At 44.8% G+C, this 25,134-nt stretch overlaps 1 protein-coding gene across 1 annotated transcript in view; it reads left to right on the top strand.

Annotated features, from left to right (window-relative positions):
• The window catches only part of LOC138566342 (protein SSUH2 homolog), a 274,538-nt gene that overhangs the window by 155,925 nt on the left and 93,479 nt on the right, over positions 1–25,134 (top strand). The window contains exons 9-10 of the mRNA XM_069643487.1: positions 17,003–17,065; positions 20,001–20,083. Coding sequence (XP_069499588.1) covers positions 17,003–17,065; positions 20,001–20,083 — 146 coding nt within the window. The remainder of the gene's footprint in view (positions 1–17,002; positions 17,066–20,000; positions 20,084–25,134) is intronic.

Raw genomic sequence — 25,134 nt, 5'->3', positions numbered from 1 at the left:
CTGGACATAAACAGGGTCCTGGCTAGTGTAGTGCAGTTGGCTGGTGTGAAGAAGGGTCAGCAGGCTGTGATTAGTTTACAGGTGCAGGCTGCGGCCGAGGATACTGCATTGGTTTGTCTCGAGAGGGAAAGTGTGGAGTCAAGATATATAGCTAATGTTTTGGTGTCATGTGTAAATTTAATGATGTTACCATCAATTATGAATGATATGAAAGAGGGGTCTAGTTTGTTGAGTCTCTGATCGGAGCCCAAGATGAGAAGCTCTGTCTTTTCGTCATTGAGACAGAGTTTGTGTTGTGCCATCCAGGCTTGAATGACTTGGTAGATAGTATTTACAGCTAATGTGTCGGCAGTGTGGTTGCCAGTAATGGAGATGAGTATCTGTGTGTCATCTGCGTAATTCGTGTAGGTGACACCCAGATAATCCAAGATATCGAACAGTGGTTTTGTAAACACATTGTAGAGTGTAGGGGAAATGCACAATCCTTGTGGTACCCCGCAAGGGATTGGTGATGGTTCAGCAGCAGCATTGGGGGAGAAGACCCTCATGTATCTGTTATCCAGGAATGAACTGATCCAAGCAGTAGCTTTGTCAGAGAAGTGGGCAGCTAATTTGAGGTGTCGACAGAGGATTTGGTGGTTTACCAAGTCGAACGCTGCTGATAAATTAAGAAGGAGTAGAAGGGCCAGGTTGCCTTTGCCTTTTAGGTCTTCAATGTGAGTTTTGAGGTCAATAAGGGTGGTTTCAGTACCGTGACAGGGACGGAAACCAGATTGCCTAAGGCCCAAAAGTTTGTTATTTTCCAGATAGTCTTGGATCTGCAGGTAGGCTGCTCGATCGAAGGTTTTTAGCAGGAAAGGCACAGTGGTGATAGGCCTGTAGTTTGTAGGTATGCTAGCATCTAATGTAGGTTTTTTAAGAAGTGGGATGACCCACGCATCCTTCAAATTATCTGTGACAATACCTGTTCTAAATTATGAGTTTATAAAGGCTGTGATGAATGGGGCTAAGTTATATGAGGGGTCCTCGATAATGGGGGATGGACATAGATCGCCCTGGCAGTTGGAGGGTTTGAGATTGTTGATGATATCTTCAACTTGAGTAGTAGAGAGAGGCAATTTCTGAGTGTGAATGCTAGGCTTAGATCTATCATGCTGCGGCTTGTATTGCGAGTCAATCTGAAGGGAGTTTTTTTGTCGTTAATTTTGGCTTGGAGTGTAGCTATTTTACTGAGGAGCGCCTTTTGAATATTGTCACACCAGGTGCTATCTTTAGTAGACGTATCGGGTGGGGTGACCAGGGATTCCAGTTCTTTTAAGATCTTGAACAGCTCTTTAGTGTTGGATTTGGCTTGTAGGATTCGCTTGTTATAAGTATCTCTTTTGGCTTGGAGCATAGCCTCTTTGTAGTTCAAGGTGGCTGAGGCGAGACTAGCTTTGTTCATTTCAGAAGGATTACTTTTCCAACGAGCTTCTAGGTGACGTTTCTCTTTGCGAAGAACTCTCAACTGCGTTGTGAACCAAGAATTGAGGTGAGCACGTGGTTTGAGTTTCCTCGATTTGAAAGGTTCAATAATGTCAAGGGCTTTCAGCATGGTCTGATTGAACGTGTCTACCAGTACAGAGGGATCAGTGCAACAAGAGGAATGTTTGTTGAGAGTTGGAAGGAGAAGTGTGAGCAGTTTTTCACATGTTATATCTCTCTTGTTTATTGTGCACATTGCAGGCGCGATGTCCTGAGTAACACAGACGTTTTTTACTGGAATGTTAAAGGTAATTAGGTGGTGGTCGGTCCAAGAACAGGGTTGGTTAGACTCAATATTGATTTCACAGTTTTAATCTGCTAACCAGTCAAGGGTTCTGCACTTAATGTGTGTTGGTTCGCTCCTGCGTTGTGTAAAGCCTAAGTTCGATAGTACGTTAGTAATATCAAATGCAGAGGCATCATTGGGATCTTGGAAATGAAGGTTGAAGTCACCTAATAAGATAATTTGCGATTTAGTTTTGGTGTTGTTTGCAAGGATGTGGGATTTATCTTCTGCAAATGTAGATCTACGACCGGGAGGCCTGTAAATAAGGTGAAGTCTGATAGTTTGGTTAGGTGATGTGTCTAGTTTCACCAAGAGTAGCTCTGCTGATGGAATGTGGTGTGTAGGGGAAATGCGAAGCCTAATCAAATGTTTGTGTATGAAGCTAATACCACCTCCTTTAGTTTGGCAGGTGTTGCGATTGCATCTGAGGATGGTATATCCTGTGGGAATGGCCAGTGATAGAAGTGGTCCTGAGGCAGCATGGAGCCATGTTTCTACAATGGCGATGAAGTCAAGGTCATGTGTTGTGATCAGGTTGGCCATGTCAAGCACGTGAGCAGTAAGGGACCTGGCATTAATTAATGCTCCATTGATCCCAGTTTTCTGTGGGGAGGAGGTACTTGTTTTAAGTTTGGAGTTCTTGGTTATGGTGGGTAATAGAGTGGTGAGGGCTCTTGCAGAGTGTACTGCAGGGTTAGAATGCTTGGTAGTGCAGGTGTGGCGGTGAGAAGCATGCATGAATCTGGAGCCGAGTCTAAGGTTCCTTATATGTACAGTGCATAGGTTGGTTGGGAGTAGGTTTAGTAGCAAAGTATTCAAGCCAGAGGGCTGGTGAGTTGATGTAGGGGTTGGCAGTGGGTGGTGATAAGGCCAGTAATGAGTTGGGATAGTGCTGCATGATAATGGGCATGGCAGAGATGTGCAGTTGTTCATTCAAGTTGGAAGGCATGATATACCCAAGGTGGGTAGTGCATGTGAACATAGGGTGGATATGGGTTTTGTATAAGGTAAATGACCATGTCAGGGATAATAACTTGAGAATGAGGCAGGGTGAGAGGTAGTTAGTATTGTAAGGTGTGTGTTGCCAGCACATAGTGGCACGCACTGATGAAATAATATATTGAGGTATTCAGATCTTGAGTAACGCTAGATGGTGTTTCAGGACGACGCTACGCAGGTGCAGTAGGCAATGTAGGGTAGGTTAGTCTGAGGGCAAGATGGGGTGAATCAGAGTGGCTGAAACAAAATGGCATCTGGGGCAGGAGAACAGAGTGTAATCACCCAGAGGAAAGGAATTTGTAATAGGTGCAAGTTTGGACACAGTGGGCTAGTTCAGGATAGTAACTTGGGCAGGCGCATGGTATAAACGTGTTGGTCTCTAGGACCGAATAAAGCAGAGCATGTACAATGGGCATACAATTGATGCTAAATAAAACGGTTCAATATAGTGCATGGGGCATTGTGCGTAAGTAAGTGCACTAGACATGTCAAGGTGAATATCATTTGGGTGAGGCACAACAAGGCATAAGCAGAGTGAGTAGGTAAAACACGGTGGACTAGTCCACAAAACACCTAGGTAAGGCTGCAAAGTGCAATAGGCGCAGATTAAACACAATGGGCTAGTCAAAATGGCGTGAAGGTCTGAACACAGGATGCAACAGGCTAAGATTGAGAAAAGGTATACTAGTCCAAGGTGGCACATACGCCTAAGCAGAAAGTGTATGCACTTAGTCAGTTAGGCAAAGCAATACAGTCCTCTGCAGTGGACGCAGGATGAATCAGATAGGTTGGACAAAAGTAGCACGTGGATCTGAACACAAAGGGCCTCATCACGAGTTGGGCTGTAGCCCTCAAATGCTGTGGTAATGGTATTACTGATGCATTTAAGGGCTGGCCCTATCATGAGTTGGGCGCTAAATCGGCTGTTTTACCTCCAGATTTTTTCTGGAGGTGAAACTCCCTGTTTTCGGCTGTATTACAGCCGGCTGTATTAGCCCGCAGTATTAGCACTGAAAATTCCCCATTGGATCCAATGGACCCAATCAGGAATGGGGATTTACCGTGAAGGGTCAACCCGTGATCCGGTGGTAATACCACCGGACCGGTCGGCGCTAGGGCTATTAAAGTCAGCGGTATTACAGCCGGGAATACAGCCCAACCTGTGATAAGGCCCTAAGTATGGTCCCAGCTCAGTTGGTCAAAACACTACGATATGTGCAGTAAGTGCAGAATAGAACTAAATAGGCAGGTAGAAAATAGAGCATATTTCAGAGCACAGGGGTAAATGCACACTACTCAGTCAGACAATGCCATACAGCCATGTGCGGGGGCAGTGGGTTAGAGGCAGGGTGGACTAGTTCTTCATATCGCACTGGGCTAGAGCATAATATATATATACTGGAAGGCAAAAGCAATCGAGCCGAATAACGCCGTACGTGGGCTGTTATGGTAGTTAATGACGCTACGAGAGACGTTCGATATTATGTGTTCTTGAGAAGTAGGTACTCACTGATGACTTCAGTACCGATAGGGAGTCCAGAGAGTGCGGCAGATGCAGCCCGGCAGCCGTGGACAGGCCAGACCCTTACTCTGCAGCCCTTCCTGTGCCGGCTCTCACCTTCCAGTGGGGCCGTAGCACGGAAGATATTAGCAGGGGCCGATCAGGAGGCTGGTCGAAGATTGGGTTGCCTAGCAACCGTCTGGCATCATTGCGGTGGCCATTTTGAAAGCGTTGCAGGCTCCACGCTGCTCTGTGTGAGTGGCAAAGGAAATCAAGGGCAAAATAAGCAGAAATAAAATAATATTGCGTCAAATGGGGAACAGATGCAGGCAGGAGACTTCACCTGAGTGGGTGAGAATAATGCAGGCACGGGAGGAGTGGACCTCTTGTTCCTCGATCCGGTGTTGTTCTTGTCGAACGCAGTGTGGCAGGACTGGGGAGAGAGGGCTCCTGCCCTTCTCGGTCTGGAGCAGCGAAGAAATGGGGACAGGCGTACTGGCATACACCCCAGTATATATGTTAAAAATGCATTCAACAATAAGCAATAGCAATCAGTGTCCAATAGGATGCGGTAGAAGGGCGGCTCTCCAGGGTTCAGGAACTGGCACTGAGCAGTCGCTTCGGGCCTAGCAGGTGTGAGCTTGAGCTAGGATACGATGATGAGTCGAGTTAGTTGAAAGTGCAAGCAAGTTCAAAGTAGTGGAGGAGCGCAGCAACCAGTGCCAGCGACTTCCCTCTTGTTCCAGGTGCAGGGAACATGGAGCAACCAGTTCTGTGTGGTAGAATAGGGAGCTTTGGCTGGTACAGTCCTCTGGTTGCTTTTAGGTCCATTCAGGAGGACTCGAGGATAGGATGGTTCCATTCAGAGGGGCTCATCATGAGTTGGGCGGTAACGCCGGCAGTGTTACCGCTGGCGGTATTAGCCCTACTGCCAAACCCCCCGGCGCTATTAGTGCCGGATCACGGGTTTGGCGGTAATGGAATTCCCCATTCCCCACTGAGCCCATTCGGGAATGCCCCATTCCCCATTGGGCTCAATGGGCAATTTTCACGCTCTTACCGCCTGCGGATTTCCAGCCAGCGGTAATAGCGCGAATTTTCGAAGGATTTTCCCCCAGCTCAGAGCTGGGGAGAAATCCGCTGAAGCCCTGATTTGGCGGACCCTTAAATCCGGCGGTAATAGCGCGACCACCGGATTTAAGGGTTACCGCCAAGAGTCTGCTCTCTCAGTTTAGGAGATTCTGGAGCAAAGAGGTAGGTCCTGATCCACAGCAGAGGTCACTCCTGATGTGCCTGGGAACAGGTAGGGAACATATCTTTCTTCTATTTTGGATGATTCCTTCTTCACCTCAGACAGAGGGATTTGGAAAGTGCAACTTTTACAAAGAAAGTACAGTGAGATAATCAGACCATATCTGCAACCTTAAAGGATCAGAGATGATCTGAGTGAATCTGAAGAAGGGATGGGAAACCCGTTCTTTTAAAGGTCAAAGTCCTCAGGAGATTGGACTAAAGCTAGCCTGTTTTAGTGGTCCAATAAATGCTCTTGAATAGCATGGCCTTTGCCCTTCTGATGCCAAATCCAACGTTCTTTGTTCCAGAGAGGTTTCGGAGACAGGAAAGAGAGAGGGGGGACAGTGAGAATCAAGATGGTGGTCTTCTTCCATTGACTAGATCCCTCCTGTCTATCATAATCCTGCCCCCTCCCCTTCTCAATGAGAACAAACACCTTTAGAGATGCAGCCCCTTGGTGTGAGGCTTCTCCTTTTGAATTGGTGTGCTCCTTTGATGCCCTGGCCCAGGCAAAGGGTGTTACCTGCCCTCACAAAGAGATCAAAGAGGAAGCCTGGCCCTCCAGGTTCCTGTCCTGCCATTTGGCGGGCTGAATACTTTTTAATATCCTACTACTCTTGTTCGGCACATTTCCATCTATGACTACAATGGATACTATATGCCTATTGTCCTCTTCCCCCTTCAACCTTTTAACCAGTAAGGTTCCTGCCTTTTTCCCAAATGCAGAATGCCTGTTAGAAAAGAGTTCATATTCTTCCTTTTCAGTGAACTAGTGTTCTGATCTTTGTCTGTCACTCAGCACTGTTTCCCTCTTGATGTCTGAAGAGTAAGTATTGTTCTCTTTCTCATCCTCCCACATTGACCTGTCTAAATTCCCTCCTTGTCTAGCCCACAGATTCTTCTACTGTAACAGCTTCACCTCACTGATGAGGCCCAAAAGGCAGAAGCACGTGTATGGGGTTGCTGTTGGCACTCTTGTTCAGAAGAGAATTTCCATAGGATTTCGGGGCTGTACTGCCCATGTGGACAGGACAAAGACCGATATGCAAATGGATATTTCCCTTCTGTGAAAGGTACAATGAGCTAAAGTGTGGCTTCAGACTCTTGAGTGGGTACCTTCCCAAAGAACAGGTCATTCAGCCGTGTTCGTTCTCAAAGGAGTGGCACCTATTGACAATTTTTGATGATTCTAATATAATACAACGTTCATTATGTTTTTCCTAATTGTGTCTTTCAGTGCATTCTGAACGCAAAGACATCTCATAGAGAGTCCTTATTTTCATTTATTTAAAAAAAGTCGGTTTTTGTCTAGGAAAAGACTTCTCTTGTATCTTACCTAAATTGTGGTCAGGTTTCATCTCCATGACAGTTTGTTTAAGCTGTCTAACTGATAATACTACTCCATTCCAGACTGACCCCTCATCGCTTGTATTGGGATTAGGTTTTGTTTGGCCCCAGTGTTTCCTTCCAGCACTGACCCGTTTGCAAGGTAGTTTCTCACCAGTAGAAGTGTTAGTTATATTCTCTTTCTCGTCCTCCGGGCTTTCTTTTGTCCTCCTTGAGGACGGATGTTCCCATATTTCCACAGATTGCACCATCTGGTCAGGTTTACCAAGGATCTTCAGGTAAGTCAGGGGCTGAGTTTCTAAACAGCCGCTGTATCTGATGCCAGATCGAGAACGTGAAGAGTTATTTCTATCAGCATGAAATTAGCCAACACTTTGGCTTGGTCTGACCAAACACTTTGCAGGGTGTCAAAAAGCATTATAGCAATACCTTTTGCATGGCCATTTATGTTTTTTGAGATGGATTAGTTGTTGGTAAAGGAATGTTATGAGATGACAGAAAGTCAAGAAAATAAGTGCAATCAAGTCTTAAGAGGCAGTCAAGCCTTGGGTAAAAATGGCAAGCTTGCCATGTATGGGTGACCAAACGAAGCAGCTGCATTCCATGTGCCTAAGAATGAAAGGGGAGTATAAGGGAATGAAGACTGAGGCAGTTCATTTTCCTGGTATTCAGTAAGAAAGAAATGATCTAAAGATCAATCTCTGATGCGTCCATCATTTTTTATTATTTATTTTATTGAGCATTTGTCAGGCGCTTATACAGCAGAATTGTGTTTCAAAGAGCCACAAGGCTAAATGCGAAAGGAACAGGGGAGATAAATGAAAACATTGACTAATCAGTAAATATACAGTCGTGTCCCTACTAGGCTTTGTGCTATTCGGACGTGCAAGAGATAGGGGTGGGTGGTGCGGCAGGAATAGACAAGTGCTGGTGGGGGACCTGGGAGGGATGTGCCAAAGGGAGCAAAAGCGGAGGCCTCAGAGTAAGTGCTAATGAGGGCAACTCCCAAGGGTGCAATGTAGAGCCACCAAGCATGGGCCCGACTGAGGAGGTCCGACTCAAGTCTGAGCGGGGCAGGGAGGCCTGCCTCCCAGTATCTTTTTGGAGAAGTGTTTGACAAGCAAAGAGTTAGAGGAACGGAGGGCTCTAGCAGGGGAGTATTTAGGGAGGAAAAGCTGGAGATAGCGTTGTACCAGGCCCAAGAAAGCCTTGTGGATAATGCAGAGTGTCTTGAATTACATACTTCTAGCCACCGGGAGCCAGTGGAGAGATTTTAGAGCTGGAGAGATACGTTCCTGGGTTTGAGGCAAAGAATAAGTCTCGCAGCCCTAATCTGGATTAGCTGAAGTGGGCATAGGGAGGAAAGAGGGAGACTGGGAAAGAGGCTGTTGCCATAATCCAGCCTAGGGGGAACCAGAGCTCTGGAGACATTGAGCTCCTGGGGCAAGGTGAGGAAAGGGAGAATGCCTCTGAGGAGGTGAAGCTGGAAGTGTGCCTTCTTGGTAAGGCCCACAATGTGAGGGGTGAAGGAGAGAGCGGAGTCGAAGATGACCCGTGGTTTTTGGAATCACAGGATGGTGGGGATAGGGGGCCCAGACAGGGTGGACAGAGGGTAGAAGGAAAGGAGGGCGCAGGTGTCCCAATGAGAAGGATCTCCATCTTATTGACTTACTGACTAGATTAAGCCTCTCTATCACTGCCCCACCCTGGATCCCTGCACACTACACTGCAAGCATATTTCCTATAATTCAGTGGAATTGTAAGTGAGCTGTGAATGGTCCCATGAGGGAGAAATGAAGGGTACTGCCCCTTTTCCTCATAGGACACTTGCACAGAGTCCCATTTCACAGAACAGATGTTGCTGCATTTTACTACAAATTTATAGATGGGTGTGGGTACAGGTATTTACAAAGAGGGGGAAGGAGGTGGGGGACTGCCCTCCCCCTACATTTAGAGGTGGGGCACAACCCCTGCATTTATTTTATGATAGAAATGCAGTAAACAATATCACTGAAATGGGATTCAGTGAAATTCCTGCAAGCAAATGACATAGAACAGTAGTGAAGTGCATGGCACTCTATAGCGCTGCAAGGTCACAGTTTTCAACCTGATCCATTACCAAAAGAACTGTGTCTACAGAGTTTTAAATAAAAGCTCCAACCTATGCGCTAATACTTAAATCATAAAAAGGTTATGTGACTCAATATTTGTAATTTGTTTTAATGATATTCAATCAGCACTTACACGAGGTACAATTGCATTCCCCAAGTATACCAGCAACATATTTGAATCAAAATAAATAAGAATTAAAAGACACAGAAATATTAACGTTTTTGTTGTTCTGAATTTACAGACCCTTAGGAAGCATGTTTTGTAAGGACATTGAATCCACATAGTGGGAAACACTCTAGGTCCATAGTTGTTGACTGATAATTCATAAAGTAACAAACATTAATCTAGAAGGTCAAGTGATTGCTAATTTAGAAATGTAACTATGTTATCTTGACACACATCTAGGACAAATACTCCCACTGCTAAAAAAACACTCTGGATCCTGACAACCTAGGTAACTATCGCCCCATAATCCATCTACCCTTCCTAGATAAGATCATTGAGAAAGCAGTAGCCGTGCAACTGCAGCAACACATAGACGCCAACTATCTCCTCCAAACCTACCAATCCGGGTTCAGACCCAGATGCAGCTCAGAGATGGCAACCATACAGGCTGTTGACGATGCGCTCCACATCATTGACCCCTGTCTCCTTGGTTCTACTAGACCATCTCAGCCGCTTTTGACACAGTGGACCACAAGGCGCTCACGGACACCCTACATCGGCGCATGGGGATTAGCTGCCTTGATCTACACTGGTTCTAGTCCTACCTCGCAAACCGCCAGCAGATTGTTCAGATGGACTCCTCTAGATCGCCAATACTACCCGTCACCTGTGGAGTCTTGCAGGGTTTCATCCACTCCCCAGTGAACTTCAATCTATACACGGAGCAGCTGGGAGCAGACAACATCCACATCCACCAATACGCCAACGACACACAGCTAAACCTCAAGATTGACCCTATCAAGGACATCCACTGGCTCAAAGCAGCATCTCGCTGATCCAGTCTTGATTGTCCAGTGCATATTTGAAGCTCTACCCCTCCCTGACTGAATTCCTACTCCTCACCAACAGCACCAAACACCCAGACATTCAGACCTGGCTATCCGCCATGAACCCTGAGGGCTTCAAACACAAGCTCACCTCCTGCACCAAGTCCCACAGGTTCCACCTCGACAAACACCTCTCTTTCAAGACACACTTAGCTATGAAAACTCAGCTAGCTTAGTATCAGCTCTCTCTTCTGTGGAAAGTCAAACCCTTCCTTCCACCCTTCAGACAGCATTAGATCCTCCATTCCAGCACTGGTCCTATCATACCTGGATGGGGGCAAAGACATCCCCAAACGCCTCCCGTTGTGCTCTCTTGCACCTCAGATAAGTGTCATACATGAGGATGCATGCCTCATCAAGCGTCTATGCAGATATGACCACATCACCCCGGCCCTCATTGACCTTCACGGGCTACCACACGCACAAATCACCTTCAAGTCTTGCTGCGTCATCTATAAGGCAGTCACCCTCAAGTCACTCAGCTACCTCGCAGAGAAACTCAGCATCTCCGGCGGACAGAATGCCATCAGAAGCCACGACACTTGCAGACTTGAAATCCACCACTGCAAAAAGGAAAGGGCCAGAAAACAAGCCTGCTCTGCCTACGCCCTAAGACTATGGAACCTCCTCCCCATCAGCATCTGTAAGTGATTTTAATCTGGCACACACCCAAGTCAAAGCCCAGCATGTAGTACAAAACTGAAACCCTTATTTATTTGTGTCTATAAGTTCAATATTCTGAACGATATACCACTCATATCACACCCTTCTCCTGGAGCCCCCCAACCACCCGGTCACACTGAACCAGGAATCAGGCTAGTTTTCAAAAGTAAATATTTATTTATGTATTTAAAATGTAATCACAGTATAGTTTATTAGGAAAACAACAATCACCAATGGGGAGACAGAACACTGAATAATATATTTAATACACTAGGAATAAGTAATGAGCAAAACAAATGCAGCACAGAAAATAATACTTTTGTGTTGGTTCAGATCAGATACACTATGGTTAGAGGTTCCCCCTGCAACACCCCTCAACCCCCTAATAGGCAACGTAAAGAGATGGGAGAAGAGAGCAGGTATTCAGGAATAGCACAAATCAAACAGAATATCAGTCCCACCTTCCCCCTTCAAACACAAGAGAAAAACATAATTGACTTCTCAGCTGTCAGGATGGCTTTGAAATTGTCTTTGGAATTGACTGAGCAAAAACACCAAATGTGGTCAAAAATACTTACATTGTTATAAATTCCTATGGGAGCCGCTTTGAACAGTTGCACACAATCACAAGCAATGGTTTAGTCAAAAGAAAACTATGGAAATCTGAAAGTTCAAGTCGGAAACAATTTAAAGCTATTTCACACGTGTAAAATTTCTCAGAATGTAAAATCATGGCAAACTTTTCCTTACGCGATATTAGCTATAATGGGAAATTCGCACTGTGTTTGAACGGGATCGAATCAGCTAGGCCGGTCACCGGATTTGCACAGGATCTGTCCTTCGTATTTGTGGGTATTTCAATCAGCTGGATCGTGAGTTCCTCAAGCAAGCCTAGCGGTAGCAAGCCAGAGAATTTCAGCATACTCATTCAAAAGGCCTTCTCACACCACAGCGCTTCACTGGGTTGCAAGAATAAGTTTGAAGATTTAGACCATTCAGAAAGTCAATAGTTCTCTACTGCCTGCAAGAGTCTTGGCATCTGGATCTGGAAGGATGTTAAAGCTGGATGTAGAATGCTGGATCAGAGTGCTTCGCCGGAATCAGGAAAGTGAGTGGATCTGTGAGTCCCTATGTGTTTTCAGCTGTCTCTATTTATCCTTTCAAATGACATCACAAAAATGGGTGTATGGGTTGGATTAGCTAAGCTTGCCCCTGTGAGCTGGGATTGGGTCAAAACCTCTTCTCCGCCTTGCATTTGAGTGATTGGATCAAGGTCGGATGATGTCAAATTTTATGGTTTGCTTTACAGTTCTTAGAGACCTCCCTTTAGCGACTGGTCTCAAAATCGGATTTTATACTAAATACACATTTCTACATTGGTTGCTTTTACACAAATCACACACAAAGACACCATATTTTATGTAGCATCTGTTCCTCAAAATCCTGCAGGTGTGGGATCTTGTTTAAACTTTCTATAGAATTTTGTCCTTTTTGCTATGAACACAATTTCCAAACTTTATGCAAATTTCCACAAATGTGTGTGTTTAACATAGGTGTGTGTGTGTGTACATTTTCACAATTCTAGGATTCATACATTTCACATAAAACCACATATATTGCCGTTCCTGTCCAGAACATTTACACGGTTCTGCCGCCTCTTAAAACGTGCAGCCAAAGAGAGTGTGTTAAGGCTAGTAGCACCAGGTTTCCAATTTATATTTTCATTCAAAGAATGGGTCGCACGGTCGCCCCGTTCCTTGAATGAAAATACTGGCACAAGATGGCCACCATGGATCTGGAAGGTGGCGACCGGCAAAGGGAGACAGAGTGAATCTGCAGTGAAACGGCATCACCGCCATCACAATCAGGTAAGTGGGGCTGGGGAGGGAATAAGATGGCGCTGCAGGGCGGGGTAAGAAGCCATTGTGTTCCACAGAACTCGGGCTGCAATCAGCAGTTTCAGCCCGCAATCCAAGGAACCTGATTGAATTGAATTTAACTTAATTGAATTGATTGCTTATTTATATAGCGTCTATACACAATGGGCCTCATTACGACCCAGGCGGTAAGGGGTTAACGGCAGCGTTAACAGCGCCGACCCTTACCGCCTGAGTACGAGGTCCCTTAGCGCCATGGCGCTTTTAACACCTGCTTCTAGCAGGTGTTAAAATCCATGGCGCTAAGGGACCATGGAGTTAATTACGCCACCATAATTTACGGTGGCGTAATTAACGCCTTCCCCACTCCCATTATACCCTATGGGGCAAAAATGGGAATGGGGAAGGGTAAATGGGGATTGGGGACTTACCGCCCCGCCAAGGTCGGAATGGGGCGGTAAGTCCGCCAACCACCATGGCGTAAACGTAGTTTACGCCATGGTGGTAAAGTCACGGCCCAGGCGGTAACTTACCGCCTGGGTCGTAATGAGGCCCAATGTGTTTCAAAGTGCTTCAAGGAGGGAGGGAACGTGGGAAAATGCAGTTACATTCTTAAAGTCCTTGAAACAATACACAATGTGAAAAATAACTATCATAATAAGCCTGGCGACATTTCAGATAGTGCAAGTGCATGGAACAGATAAGGCAAAGAGGGAAGGGAAAAGAAGGAGACAAAACCAGCAGTAACATTACTATGCCTGACGACAATTGATGTAGTGCATGAAGTATACAAGAGGAGGGGGAAGTGGGGATGGGGGGTTGGAGTGAGGGAGAAGGAGAGGAACAAAACAAGCTACTCTCAAAATAGGTCAGAGACAGATTTTATAGAGCTGGGGGGAGCGGGCGGAGAAGACAAGGAGGGAAGGAGGGGAGACAGACAAACTGCTAACAAAAGTCACAGGACAAATGATAAGAGTAAGTGCACAGGACAAAGAAAGATAGGGGCGGGGGTGGGGGAGGAGGGGAGGGCAGGGTGCCTGCAAAGCCAAGCAGCTATGATTACTATGCCTGACGGCAATTGGGATAGTGCCAGGCTTAACAGGAAAAAGAAAAAGCAAGAAAGGGGTTAAGGGCGGGGAGGCAAGGTGGCTGCAAAAGACAGGCATCTATGGATTTATTATGCCTTACGGCAGTTGAGGTAGTGCCGGAAGTTAACAGGAGGAGGCAAGGGGCAGGGAGGAGGGAAGAGTAGGAGAGGAGGAAGAATAGAGGGGGGTGAAGAGTAGGAAGGAGGCAAAAGCCCCCCCTGTTAATAGGAGTTGTATGGCGCTCCAGTACCATTTGCATGATCTCTAGGCACCTTGGAGGGTCTGAAAGAGAAGGAAGTTAGATTAAGTTAGTGAGTAGAGAGGGAAAATTAAAGATATCTTTGTTGATGAGCGCATTTGGAAGTACCCGGGTATTGGGTGTGTGGGTCAGATTCTAAGTATTCTGTGCCAAGATCCTAGAGGCATTTGCATCTGAAGGTGAGCCTTGTGTGCCGTGTTTCTAGGATGCGTTGGCCAGGGCAGTGTTATGGAATGCTACAGTAGAGGTGACGTTTTCTGATGTTTGATGTCTATAGGGAGGGGTGTTCAAATGCCATGTGTAGTTGATATGCATATTGTGTGTTGGAAAGTATAATGTGTGCCTGTTAGTGTGGGGAGCAGTCAGAGATGCGTAGGATTGGTGAGAGGTGCAGACAATCTTGAAGACATTTAGAAGATCATAGCACGGCCTGAAAAAGTCATGTAATGTGTATCAAAGAAATAGACATAAAAGCATCAAATGAAAATGGCCTAACACGGCAAAACAACTGAATATCCTCCCAACACCCCTAGAGCTGGCCTGTGAAAACAGCTCCTATTTTAATGTTCTCACTTTGCTACACTCAGACCCTGGCATTAATTCTCTTTCTCTCCCACTCTCATTCTCTCTCTCTCTCTCTATCTCACTCATCTCCTCTCTCTCACAAATAGATTGCAACAAGAATCTGGGAGTTGGCTGATGAGGGAAAAGACTTAACATTTGGGTAAAAGAAAGGGCTGCCTAACATTCGAAAATCCCAGGGTTCCGTTTCACTTCCCTTTATTTGTTGTTTGGCAAGCCTCAGAACGGTCTCAAACCTCACTCTAACTTTGTTCAGATGCTATGCTCATTGATCATCTCAGATTTCTGACCATCAGGGCACGTGTTCAAATGGCGATTGGGGTAAGGGCCATAATCTTTGGCCCTTTCTCCCAGAGGCCTATGCCAGTGTCTCCCACAAGCCTCCAACTCCTATCACACAGCCACATGCCAAAATGCAACCCCTGATGCTCCTGCACCTATTGTTGATGTAGCAGCATAACTTCACTTATGAACTCTAAAAAGGCAATGATGGGTATCACAAAGAACAAAGCAACCTCATAAGGAACGTACTTTGAAAAATGAGAAGGGAATTTCTGAATTCAACCACTAGGTAACAGGATTATGCAAAGCACATACATTTGTAGTGCAAGCACACTGCGAATTTGTAGTGCAAGCACACTGCGAAAATCATAGTTAACGTGAAAGAACAATTGGAGAACTCATTTGCTTGTCCAAATCCCCCCATTAAGCAGTATTCATCTTACTTTGGATAGAAGGCAACGTTTCATCTTGGTCCTAAGACCACATTTCAACTTAACACAACCCAAACCATAACTTAGACTTTAGGCTATGTCTAACATACAATATCTCAACTATCATTGACTGAACTCACCTCTCAATTTAGTTTCTAGACCACATCTGCTGCTAAGCCACCTCTCAAAAGTGATGTGAGACCACCTCTTAACTGAGCAACTACTCCACATATCACTTACGCAGGCTTAACTAAGCCACAAGGCTACCTCTGAACTGAATTGCAAACCATGTATTTACTTAGTCACTAGACCACATCTCAGATTTAGTCAAACAAACCTCAACTAGTGGAAAGTGGTTGCTTTCTCAAAACACACACACCCAATTCCCTCTTAAAAGCAGCCTTTGAATTACTAGAGACAAAATCCGACACTGCACTATTCCTAGTCAAGAGCATTCTGTACCACTTCGTCCTCTTCCTGCAGTCTTAAACCCACCCTAAAATAGTTCATCGTTGGAACCAAAAAGGGAATGGATGTCCAAATGGGCAAATGTGGCCACACAAGACATGGCAACAGTGCATGTCTTTCATCAAGGGCCCTCCATTAATCTGTGATGACAGAAGTGATGGGTAAAGCTGCAGTTGCTTCTTTCTCCATCATGTTACTTCACCAGTCATGTGTCTCTAGGGAAAAGTGGGTCAAATCATTTTTGGACTTGCCCAGGAACATCTGGCAGGTGACCACCAGCATCTCCTCGATCTTCCATTTACTGGGTTGGGAGCAAGAGGAGGAAGTGTAGCCAGATTGTTTGAGGGGATAAGAGAGACCTGGGTGATGGCAGTGTAGGGAATCTATGTAGGATGATCGAATGCAACAGATATGATTTGATTTAAGCGTGATTCACGGAAAGAGTTTTCTTATCTCTGTGTTCACTTGTATTAAAAGCAGTGAGTTCAGTTAATGTATAGGTATGTAGGACAGACAATATTATAGATTATGATAAATAGCCAATAAGTATTTTTCTATGTTCATCAAAATCATTAACGTTCGTCAAGAACAGACACACATTATAACATTGAAAGGAAAATTCTAACTAGTCCAATGTATATAGAATTAAAAGAAACAAGAAACTGATGTTTATGCCACTACTTGTGGAGTTTTCAAAGTGTATCGAGTATGTTGTTTAAGTCGAAGATGACATTATTTTTAAAATGGTGCAATTATTTCTTTACACTGCATTCAGTTGAATAAGCTGATTGGCAAAATGAGGTTGTGCCACCGCATCCCAGTGCTCCTGACCACCACTTTGGGGGAAGTTTAAAGTTCTCCCGCATGTAAACGTTTGTATGTGTTTACCTTCTTGAGCGGTTGGATCCTTGTCAATTTCCTTTAGATGGACTGTTGTTCTCTGTAATTGACAGCAAGAATCACGCCATATTGCCTCCACCTGCACGAATAGGTTTAACTCTTGCACTGAAAATGCTCAACAGCATGTTATCCAAACTGGATGTCTCTTGCTTTTGTTTCTCCTGCCCATTGGATCCTTCCCCTTTGTAAAAATGCAGTTCTGGTAAAGGTCTATAAGTGATATTGTATAAGATAGGACACATAGTACACTTTCTGTTTGAGCTACCACATTGTTCTTATCTTCTTAGTTTGAGTCTTTCTACTGTACTTGAATTTGAACCACATTCCTTTGATTTCAGACCTGCCATTTGTGTGGAGGCTCAGGAAAAATGACATGCCTTGCTTGTGGTGGTAGAGGACGGGTAAGTGCAGCAACTTTCTGGGACTTGGGGTATACATTAATCTCCTTTGATTACAGATAAGACAATCAAGATCATTCCAAGAAATATGTAGGGAACAGGGCCTGGACCATACATCACAATCATTGGAGGGCTATTTGCAGGACATTCACTTAGTCACTGAATATAAGTAATGCTCAGGTGCATATTGCACTGTTTTAGGATCCAGTCACCTCCAAGCCTCTTGAAAATTATAATCTCTTGTCAACATGAACATGCCTTATCTCGCTTTCCTTATCCCAACGTTGACTTCACATTAAGGTACAATTGGTTGTCTTCAAGGCTGCATTAGGGTTCGCCAACACATTTTGAATGTTGGTTGGCGGCCTGTTAAAAGCACAGCCCATTGGTAAGCACTACAGAGTATGGCATACAGTGTATCTGTATGCCACAGCCCTAAATGTGTTTAGACACCCTCTATCAGACCTGCTTGCTATTAAATAGGAGTTTCAATTTATGTGGTCTAATTTACAAGAAGACAACAGAAATCCAGGGCTGTAAACTTACCTTAATAATATATTCTCCAGTGGGTCTATTGTAGCTTAGTTCTCTGTGCAAGTGGGTCTATTGTAGCTTAGTTCTCTGTGCACAGGAGGCCCGTATATATGACATATCATATTACACTTACATCTCCTATGGGACATAGACAACACTTGAGGGCGGGTAGGGGTGCATATTGTTACCTCTCTTTTCCTTCTTGCAAGTCCTGTTGTTACAAAATCGCATTCTGAACTCAAAGAGGGTCAACGATTTAGAGTTGCGCTGTGCCCAAACCTGTGCCACAACTCAGCTCAGAAATGTTTCAGTCATAAAATGTCAACAGATCTGTGTAGAAAGTATACCTCCTTCAGCCTACATTGGTAGCATGGTCTGGGCCAGCCTGAACTCTCCAGGTAATACAGTAAGTACTAAAAGAAAATAATGTTCAAATAAGGCTCTATAAAAATGACAGTATTTTCTGAAACAGAGATATGAATAAACACAATAATCGCATACTTTCCAGGGATACATACACTGTAATAAAGGGTACTACAGGCAAGCAGCCAAACTGGCAACTGTACTGCATGAAAAATATCCAACACAGCCAAATAAATTAAGGAAAACATGAAACTCAGACATGGGTTATGTAGAGCATCTGCGTGCCACATCTGCACGATATTGAACTGCTAGGTAACTGATGTACCAAAAAGCAAAGATATGCAGCCGCAGGTGAGAATGTTACTAGGTGCTGCTGGTCACCATTGTGTGACCAATAGCAGAAGGTAGAGGGAGGAGTGCAGGCAAGCAATGAATTGGGATAAGCAGCATTGACACATCTCGGAAGGTCTAGTGGATGTGGCACCTCCCAAATTGTAATGCTGGGTAGTTCACAGGGAGACAAACTGTGCTGTGGAAGCATGATATGCAAGTGGGTACGAGTAACTCAAAAGCTTTCGCCCATCAAATATTTTGGTTATAGTTTGTCTCCCTAAGTGAGAGAGGTATTGCCAAGACATGGGCCCGTTGCTCGCTGTGCCATAGGAAACCAAGCTTCACCTCATTGATGTTTGGTTTTGCTTGTGTCTGCACAAAGGGGTGTAGTGGCATAACGGTTTGGGTTGTTCTACTCCTAATGGTGTATGTGTCAATACTGATTTGCACGTGGCGAGTCCCCTTCTGCAATGTCGCAAATTTGGTATAAGAAAAACGAAAAAAACGTGGTGTGCAGTGGCTAATATTAATTCAAAACCGCTCCCTGTCACTTGCTTTTGTTGTAGTTCACAGACTCTCAAAGAACCTGAGGGCAATCCACAATTAAGGAAGATCTATCTGAAAAGATCTCATGAATAAGGTGCCTTCTCTAATAGATTCTCAATTTGGTAATTTGTTTAAGGATATTTTCTCTGTTCTTCCCCCTATCCCTTTGTTTTGGAAGGTTACCTCCCAACCCTGCCAAACAAAGGCTCATCGTATTTCAGGAATACATTTGCCTCCTGATGAAGGGATATGTATTCCCGAAACACATTGAGCTTTTTTTAATTATGATTTGTTGAACTATTGCACTTATTATTTAAAAAACTATTGTTTGGAATTTATGGCTGACTATAATCAATCTAAGGAACACTTATTAGTGAAATTGACAGAGGGTATTTATGGCTGACTATAATCAATCTAAGGAACACTTATTAGTGAAATTGACAGAGGGTATTTTGTTCATTGATAAAGCCTGCATTATTGTAAAGGATTTTATCAACTACACATTTTGTTAAATCTTGGCTGGTATTTACCAGTATGCAGGGGATGGGAGCTTCCATCAATTGAGGACACTTAGGCAGATCTGGTAATATAGACAAGCTCGGCTTGAGTCCTTGTTTTGGTGAGCCATTTCAGGGGAAATGATAACACAGTCGTTCATATATATACCCATACAAATTGGGTTTTATGTAACATGCATGACCTTGGAAGCCAAGGAGCACCATGCAATAAGGGGATACAAACTATGGCGAGAATCTTAAGGGTAGAATTAGAAGGATATCAAGAGAGAGACTAGACAGAGGGTTTTAGGCAGGATATACATGACCGGGAGGGAAAGGCAGATGCACTCTGGGTTGGGAGTTCTGCAATCGATCGGTGGTGAGATGGTTCTTGCACAGATGCATCTCCACCCGTTTTCAGTATTTCAGGAAAAAGAAGTCCAGTGCAATGTCATGTGAAACGTTGGTCCATGTTCCACATTCCCGGCACAGGCGGAGAAGGCTTGCTTTCTGCTCATTTCCCTTTCATATGGTTAAGTGCATGGATTTCCAAAGGTGGACTTGGAGATTGAATCAGATTCTGCCTTAGGTTCCACAGTGAGCAGACGTAAGAGCCCTGTTGAAAACAAAACCTTTTACTCTCTAATATCCTATTGCAATTTCAGGTCAATTGCTATGGATGTGGAGGTTCAGGAAGACAATATAATGGCAATTCCTGTGGGTCCTGCTCAGGAGCGGGAAGTAGAACGTAAGTAAACTTCAATAATCAAAGATAATCAAGGATAAAAAAGAACAATATACTTCCTGGACACACCACAATTTCCCAGCAACAGAAAACTGTGGTTACTACCGCCCTATTGCACCTTATTTGTAATTGTTTGTGATCTCTACCGGGTTGCTGCACCTGCTCTGTAATTTTCTATGGTTGCTTCCTGCCTTCGCACCTGATTTTCCTACCAACTAGCCCATAGCTTCTGATTTGTAATTTTTTGTGGTCGTTAATGACTTATTTGGAACTGATTTGTACATTTTGTGGTCGATTTTTTCATTGATGTTGGTTACCTAGCCACTTGATTAAACAATAAGGAAACTATCAACTCCCTGCACCTCTTCTAATCCATCCCTGTATACCCCACTTCTAAGACGGTCCTACTGGGTTTGCATCACTATCCTCCTGGCTAGCCCAGCTGTCTTCACTCTCCTTGGATATCTGCCTAGACCAATGCTGTGTTCCACAATTCTCCCTATTTCACCCCCTCACCCTCTCTATTTCTATCCTTTACTCTCCCTCCCAATGGCAATTTGCCCACTCCGATCCATTAAACACAATATTCCTTCTAATCTCATGTGCTTGATCCGAAAGGACACCACCACCCCTCTTCGCCTCCCTGACTATACTGCCTCTTTGTTCAAGCAGATTTTTGCCCCTCTTCTTACACCCGCCCTCATAATCCTTTGCATTTAAAGTCCACATTGCACCTTCAAACTCTTCTGCTCTGAGCTTGCCCTACCACTTGAATATATCCCAGCTGATGACCCCAAGGTCATTTTGGGAAACTTCAAACTCTCCAACAATTTCAACTTGACTACACTCCCTGGACAACATTCAAATCCTGGCAACCTCAACTCATTTGAACTTCCTTTTTCTCATATTCTAATCTTCTGCACTGAACTCTTCTGCCCTCGCTGTCGACCCCTCTCTCTGACCATTCATTGACTTCACATACATTTGCCACGTCAATTTCTCGCTCCATACCCTCTCTCCCCAGATAGCCCACTGCATTGAAACTGCCTTTACTATATTAAAGAGTACACTTGTTACCTCCTTAAACTACCACTCTCCTGCCTGCTGCTTCACCCACTCTCATCTCTGCCCTCAAGCATGGGTCTCACCAATCATCCAACAGCTGAAGGCAGCCATGTGTCTAGAACTTCATCTCTGCCACAAGGTCTGCTACCTTACTCTTCTCATTGCATACAAAGAGCCCGATTCATGGAATTATTTGCACGCTTCAAAGTGACTTTGCACTGCCGACACAAACCCTGATTCATGGAAATGTGCAAAGTGTATTTTTGCAGTGAAAAGTCAGGGCAAAGTTCATTTTGGATTTGTTAGGGAGGATTCTCATTTGTAGGCTGGACTTTAGGACTTTTTAATTTTAACCCTGGAGTGAATGAGATCTTTTTCTCACTCCCTCATGTGTTTTGACCTGATTTGGATAATGTGTTTCCTTTGTTTTTGGAGTCTAACAAACTCCATAGGCATCTACTTTTTGTATGGTGACACACAGCACCGTCAGTGCAGTGTCACAGAGAAATTCTTTAGATTTCCCATAAGGTTTAAATACCTTTTCTGTGTGGACTACTGTTCCCAAGAATAGTAAAGTGAAATTGACTTTACTTACCTTTTATCTTTGTAGGTCCAGCACACCCCATCTTATGTGTAGTGCTGGTGGGTTACCTACTAGCCCCTTTTCGTACTTACTTATGTAAAAAAAATGTATGTTATCCTCACTACTTTATAGGACTGGTGGCAGCGGATTAATTTTCCTACCATTGTGCTTTTCTACCACAGGCTGAATCCTCACCTGCAGTATAGCACCCATGGGTGACCATTTCGTCAAAATGGCCCACATCTTCTTTTTTCATCATTTTCTGTTTGCAAGGTCTTTCTTGGATATTACACTGTGCGCCAAGCCAGGTTTGAGCCCTTCGTTCATTTCACCTTTGGTGGGCTTCAGTACTGAAACCCACCGCTGGCTCCAGAGTGTCTGGAAGGGCAGGACACGAGGGAGGTTCCCGAAACTCCCCAGTACTTTGTCTTTAGGAATTCCTGAATGCACCCAGTCCTAATTGGCTGGCTGGCTATCCTTTCAGGACAGCCACCCGGCTGTTTGAATGACAGCTAGGCTGTGCATGAATGGGAGAAACCTGCTTAAAAGGCAAGGGTTTTGGGACTAAAGACATAGGGCCTCATTACACGGTAGGCGGTAAACCATGGCGCTATTAGCGCCATGGTTCATGCCGGTAATTTACCAGTACCGCCTTGGAGGAAAGGGGAATTACAGCCCTATTCCAAGGTTGGGAAGGCGGTAATTCCTCCTTCCTCCATTGCCCTTCCCCTTTCCCATTTTTTACCCATAGGGCATAATGGAAATGTGGAAGGCACTAATTACGGTACCGCAAATTGCGGTACCGTAATTAGCACCCCGGTCCCTTTGCGGGTTCGTTTTTTAACGCCTGCTAAAAGCAGGCGTTAATGTACCAACCCTCAAAGGGACCTCGTAGTAAGGCGGTAAGGGTTTACCGGTACCGGTAAAATACCGGTACCGGTAAACCCTTACCGCCTACCGTGTAATGAGGCTCATAGTCGACCACTGGGAAGAACAACCCAATGAAGAAACTGTGAACTGTGAACTGAGCTTGTTGCATCCTCCTGGAATGTTGAACTACCAGGTGAAGCCCTACTGCTATGCTGAAACTAATTGTTCTAATGGACAAGAGAAGATCCAGAAGGGACGACTTCTTCCATTCCGTTAGTGGGACCATCTAACCCTGAGACGAACTCCACTGGACCATCTTCCCCGACTGGCTGTACTTCTTTGCTGCTGCAGGAACCAAGTGCTAGGGGTCGAGAAATCCGTAGTCGAGTGCAACATCTAGGATCTGGCCAAAAGCTCCAGGAGTCTGCCCAGGACCGCCAGATGCAGGACAATCAGAGCTCGAGTCCCCTCACCAGAGTGCAGGACTCAAGGAGTGAAGGAAGCCCAAGCGGTGTCCAAGATCCAGCTCTGGTGCTGTTTACCAAGTGCTGAAACCGCAAAGTGCCGCTGATCTGAAAAGAGCCCGTAGCTGCCACCAACCTTTGAATTGCTACCGAAGGAGTCCTCCAGACGTCCTCACTCTTGTCTACACAACTGAGGCCCGGGAAACCAGGATCTGCATCAATGCAACTAGACAGAAGACAGCTGGAACACACTCCTTCTAACCAAAGGTACTGTTCTGACTTGGGGTACTTACCTCAGTGTCTTTAGCTTTCGTCTTCTCAGTTGAAACTTGCAGTAGCTACTTTGCTAGAGTTAATTTCAGCTCTACCCTTCACAAATGTAACAGTGTGTGACCCTGCAGTGATAAGAAGTGCCTCAGCTCCATAAACTTTGCTCCAATTGACTTTGGCTGTCCTGGCTCCCTGCAGTCCATTTGACTTTGATACTTACTGTCCCTCATAGGTGATAACTTGGTTTTTAACTATTATTGTTGGGAAACGTTTGTATCTAGACTTCATTGGAAGATTTAAAGTGGTCACAAGCTCTGAGAACCTGTTGAACCCTTTTCCTTCCTTTACCCTTTCCTTTCTACAAACCTCAGAATCTACAAAGTGTACTAGTGATATATAAATGCCATTACTGCCCTAGTTAGTGAAGTCACCTCAAGGTGTAGGCAGTGTGTAAGAAGCATCTCTAAAGAGTATCTATTAGCTTTGTGCTGATTCTGGAAAAGTATTTGAAAGTATATTTAATTATTACATACATTGCCCTTTTTCAAGAATGCTTATTTTAAAGCTACTGTTAAATATATCATAATTATTTATAACAATAACCTTGAGTATAAGTGCTACTTGGCTACTTGTATTTCTGGATTTCATTGCTACAGCTCTACAGCTCACATTTACCCCTTTTGAGATAGTCCTGGCTGCTCAGTCACACTACCAACGTGTGTAGTACAGGCCTATACCAATAGGTGGGTTACCTAATACCAAGAGGACAATGGTTGTGTAGTCTCCCACAGGGTTACTAAATCAATTCTTGCCTAACAGTACTGCAAAAAAGAAATACTGCAGGGTTAGGATGAGTGCCAACTGGCTTAAGTTGAACGGTGATAAGACGGAGGTTAAGGTGGTTGGCACCTCTTCTAACTCCAGCTCTTTGTCTTCTGCCTTTTGGCCTTCCTGGGTGAGTTTCCTACTCCAGTAACTGTTGTGAAGAACCTGGGGGTCTATCTCTTGGCCACTTTGCCTATGACCCTACAGGTTAGAGCAGTCTGCCAAACCGGCCATTTTCTACTGAGGGTTCTTAGTTAGGTTCTGCTCCCCCCCCCCCTCTCTCCGACCTGTTGTCGTCGCCTCTCTTATCTCCAGTTGGCTCGACTACTGCAAAACTCTGTATCTGGCTCAACACGTGGGTCTAATTCATCATCTCCAGTTCTTACAAAATCAGGCCACCCAGGTAGCCACAGGCTCTCATATTAGTCCAGTACTGAGTTGTCTGCACTGGCTCCTGGTGAAACAAAGAATAGCTTTCAAATCCCTCTGCCTTGTCCATCTGGCTTACGATTAGGTGGGTGCTGACTTTCTCCGTGACAAGTTTCAACCATATGTTTCACGCCGACCCTTGCGATCTGGTTATGATCATCTATTTCAGGTCCCCAAGAATCAATTTCAGCGAATGGGCAGCCGGGCTTTTTCAGTGGCTGCCAGTACATTATGGAACAACCTCCCGCTTCAACTTAGGCTGACTGAGAATCACTTGCTTTTTCCCCGCCGGTTAAAAACGTAGCTTTTTGTTTAGTCCTGGAATAGCTACTGTCGTGCTGGTCAAGTCCTCACGCCAAGATACACTCCGGTGAACATGCTCGCTAAAAGTTTGATTAACATAACATAACATAATTTGCATCAAATTTGATCAAAAACCTCCCCCTTAGGTACTACTCAAACAGTCTGTCACAAAAGGAATTACTTGCCATTTGCAACTGTGGGCCACTTTTTCATAGGTGCCTGAGACATATGGTTGCCCCAGTCCG

Source organism: Ambystoma mexicanum, chromosome 2p, assembly GCF_040938575.1.
Source record: "Ambystoma mexicanum isolate Mex_15411 chromosome 2p, UKY_AmexF1_1, whole genome shotgun sequence".
NCBI lineage: Eukaryota > Metazoa > Chordata > Amphibia > Caudata > Ambystomatidae > Ambystoma > Ambystoma mexicanum.
This window is presented reverse-complemented; position numbering and strand designations above follow the sequence as displayed.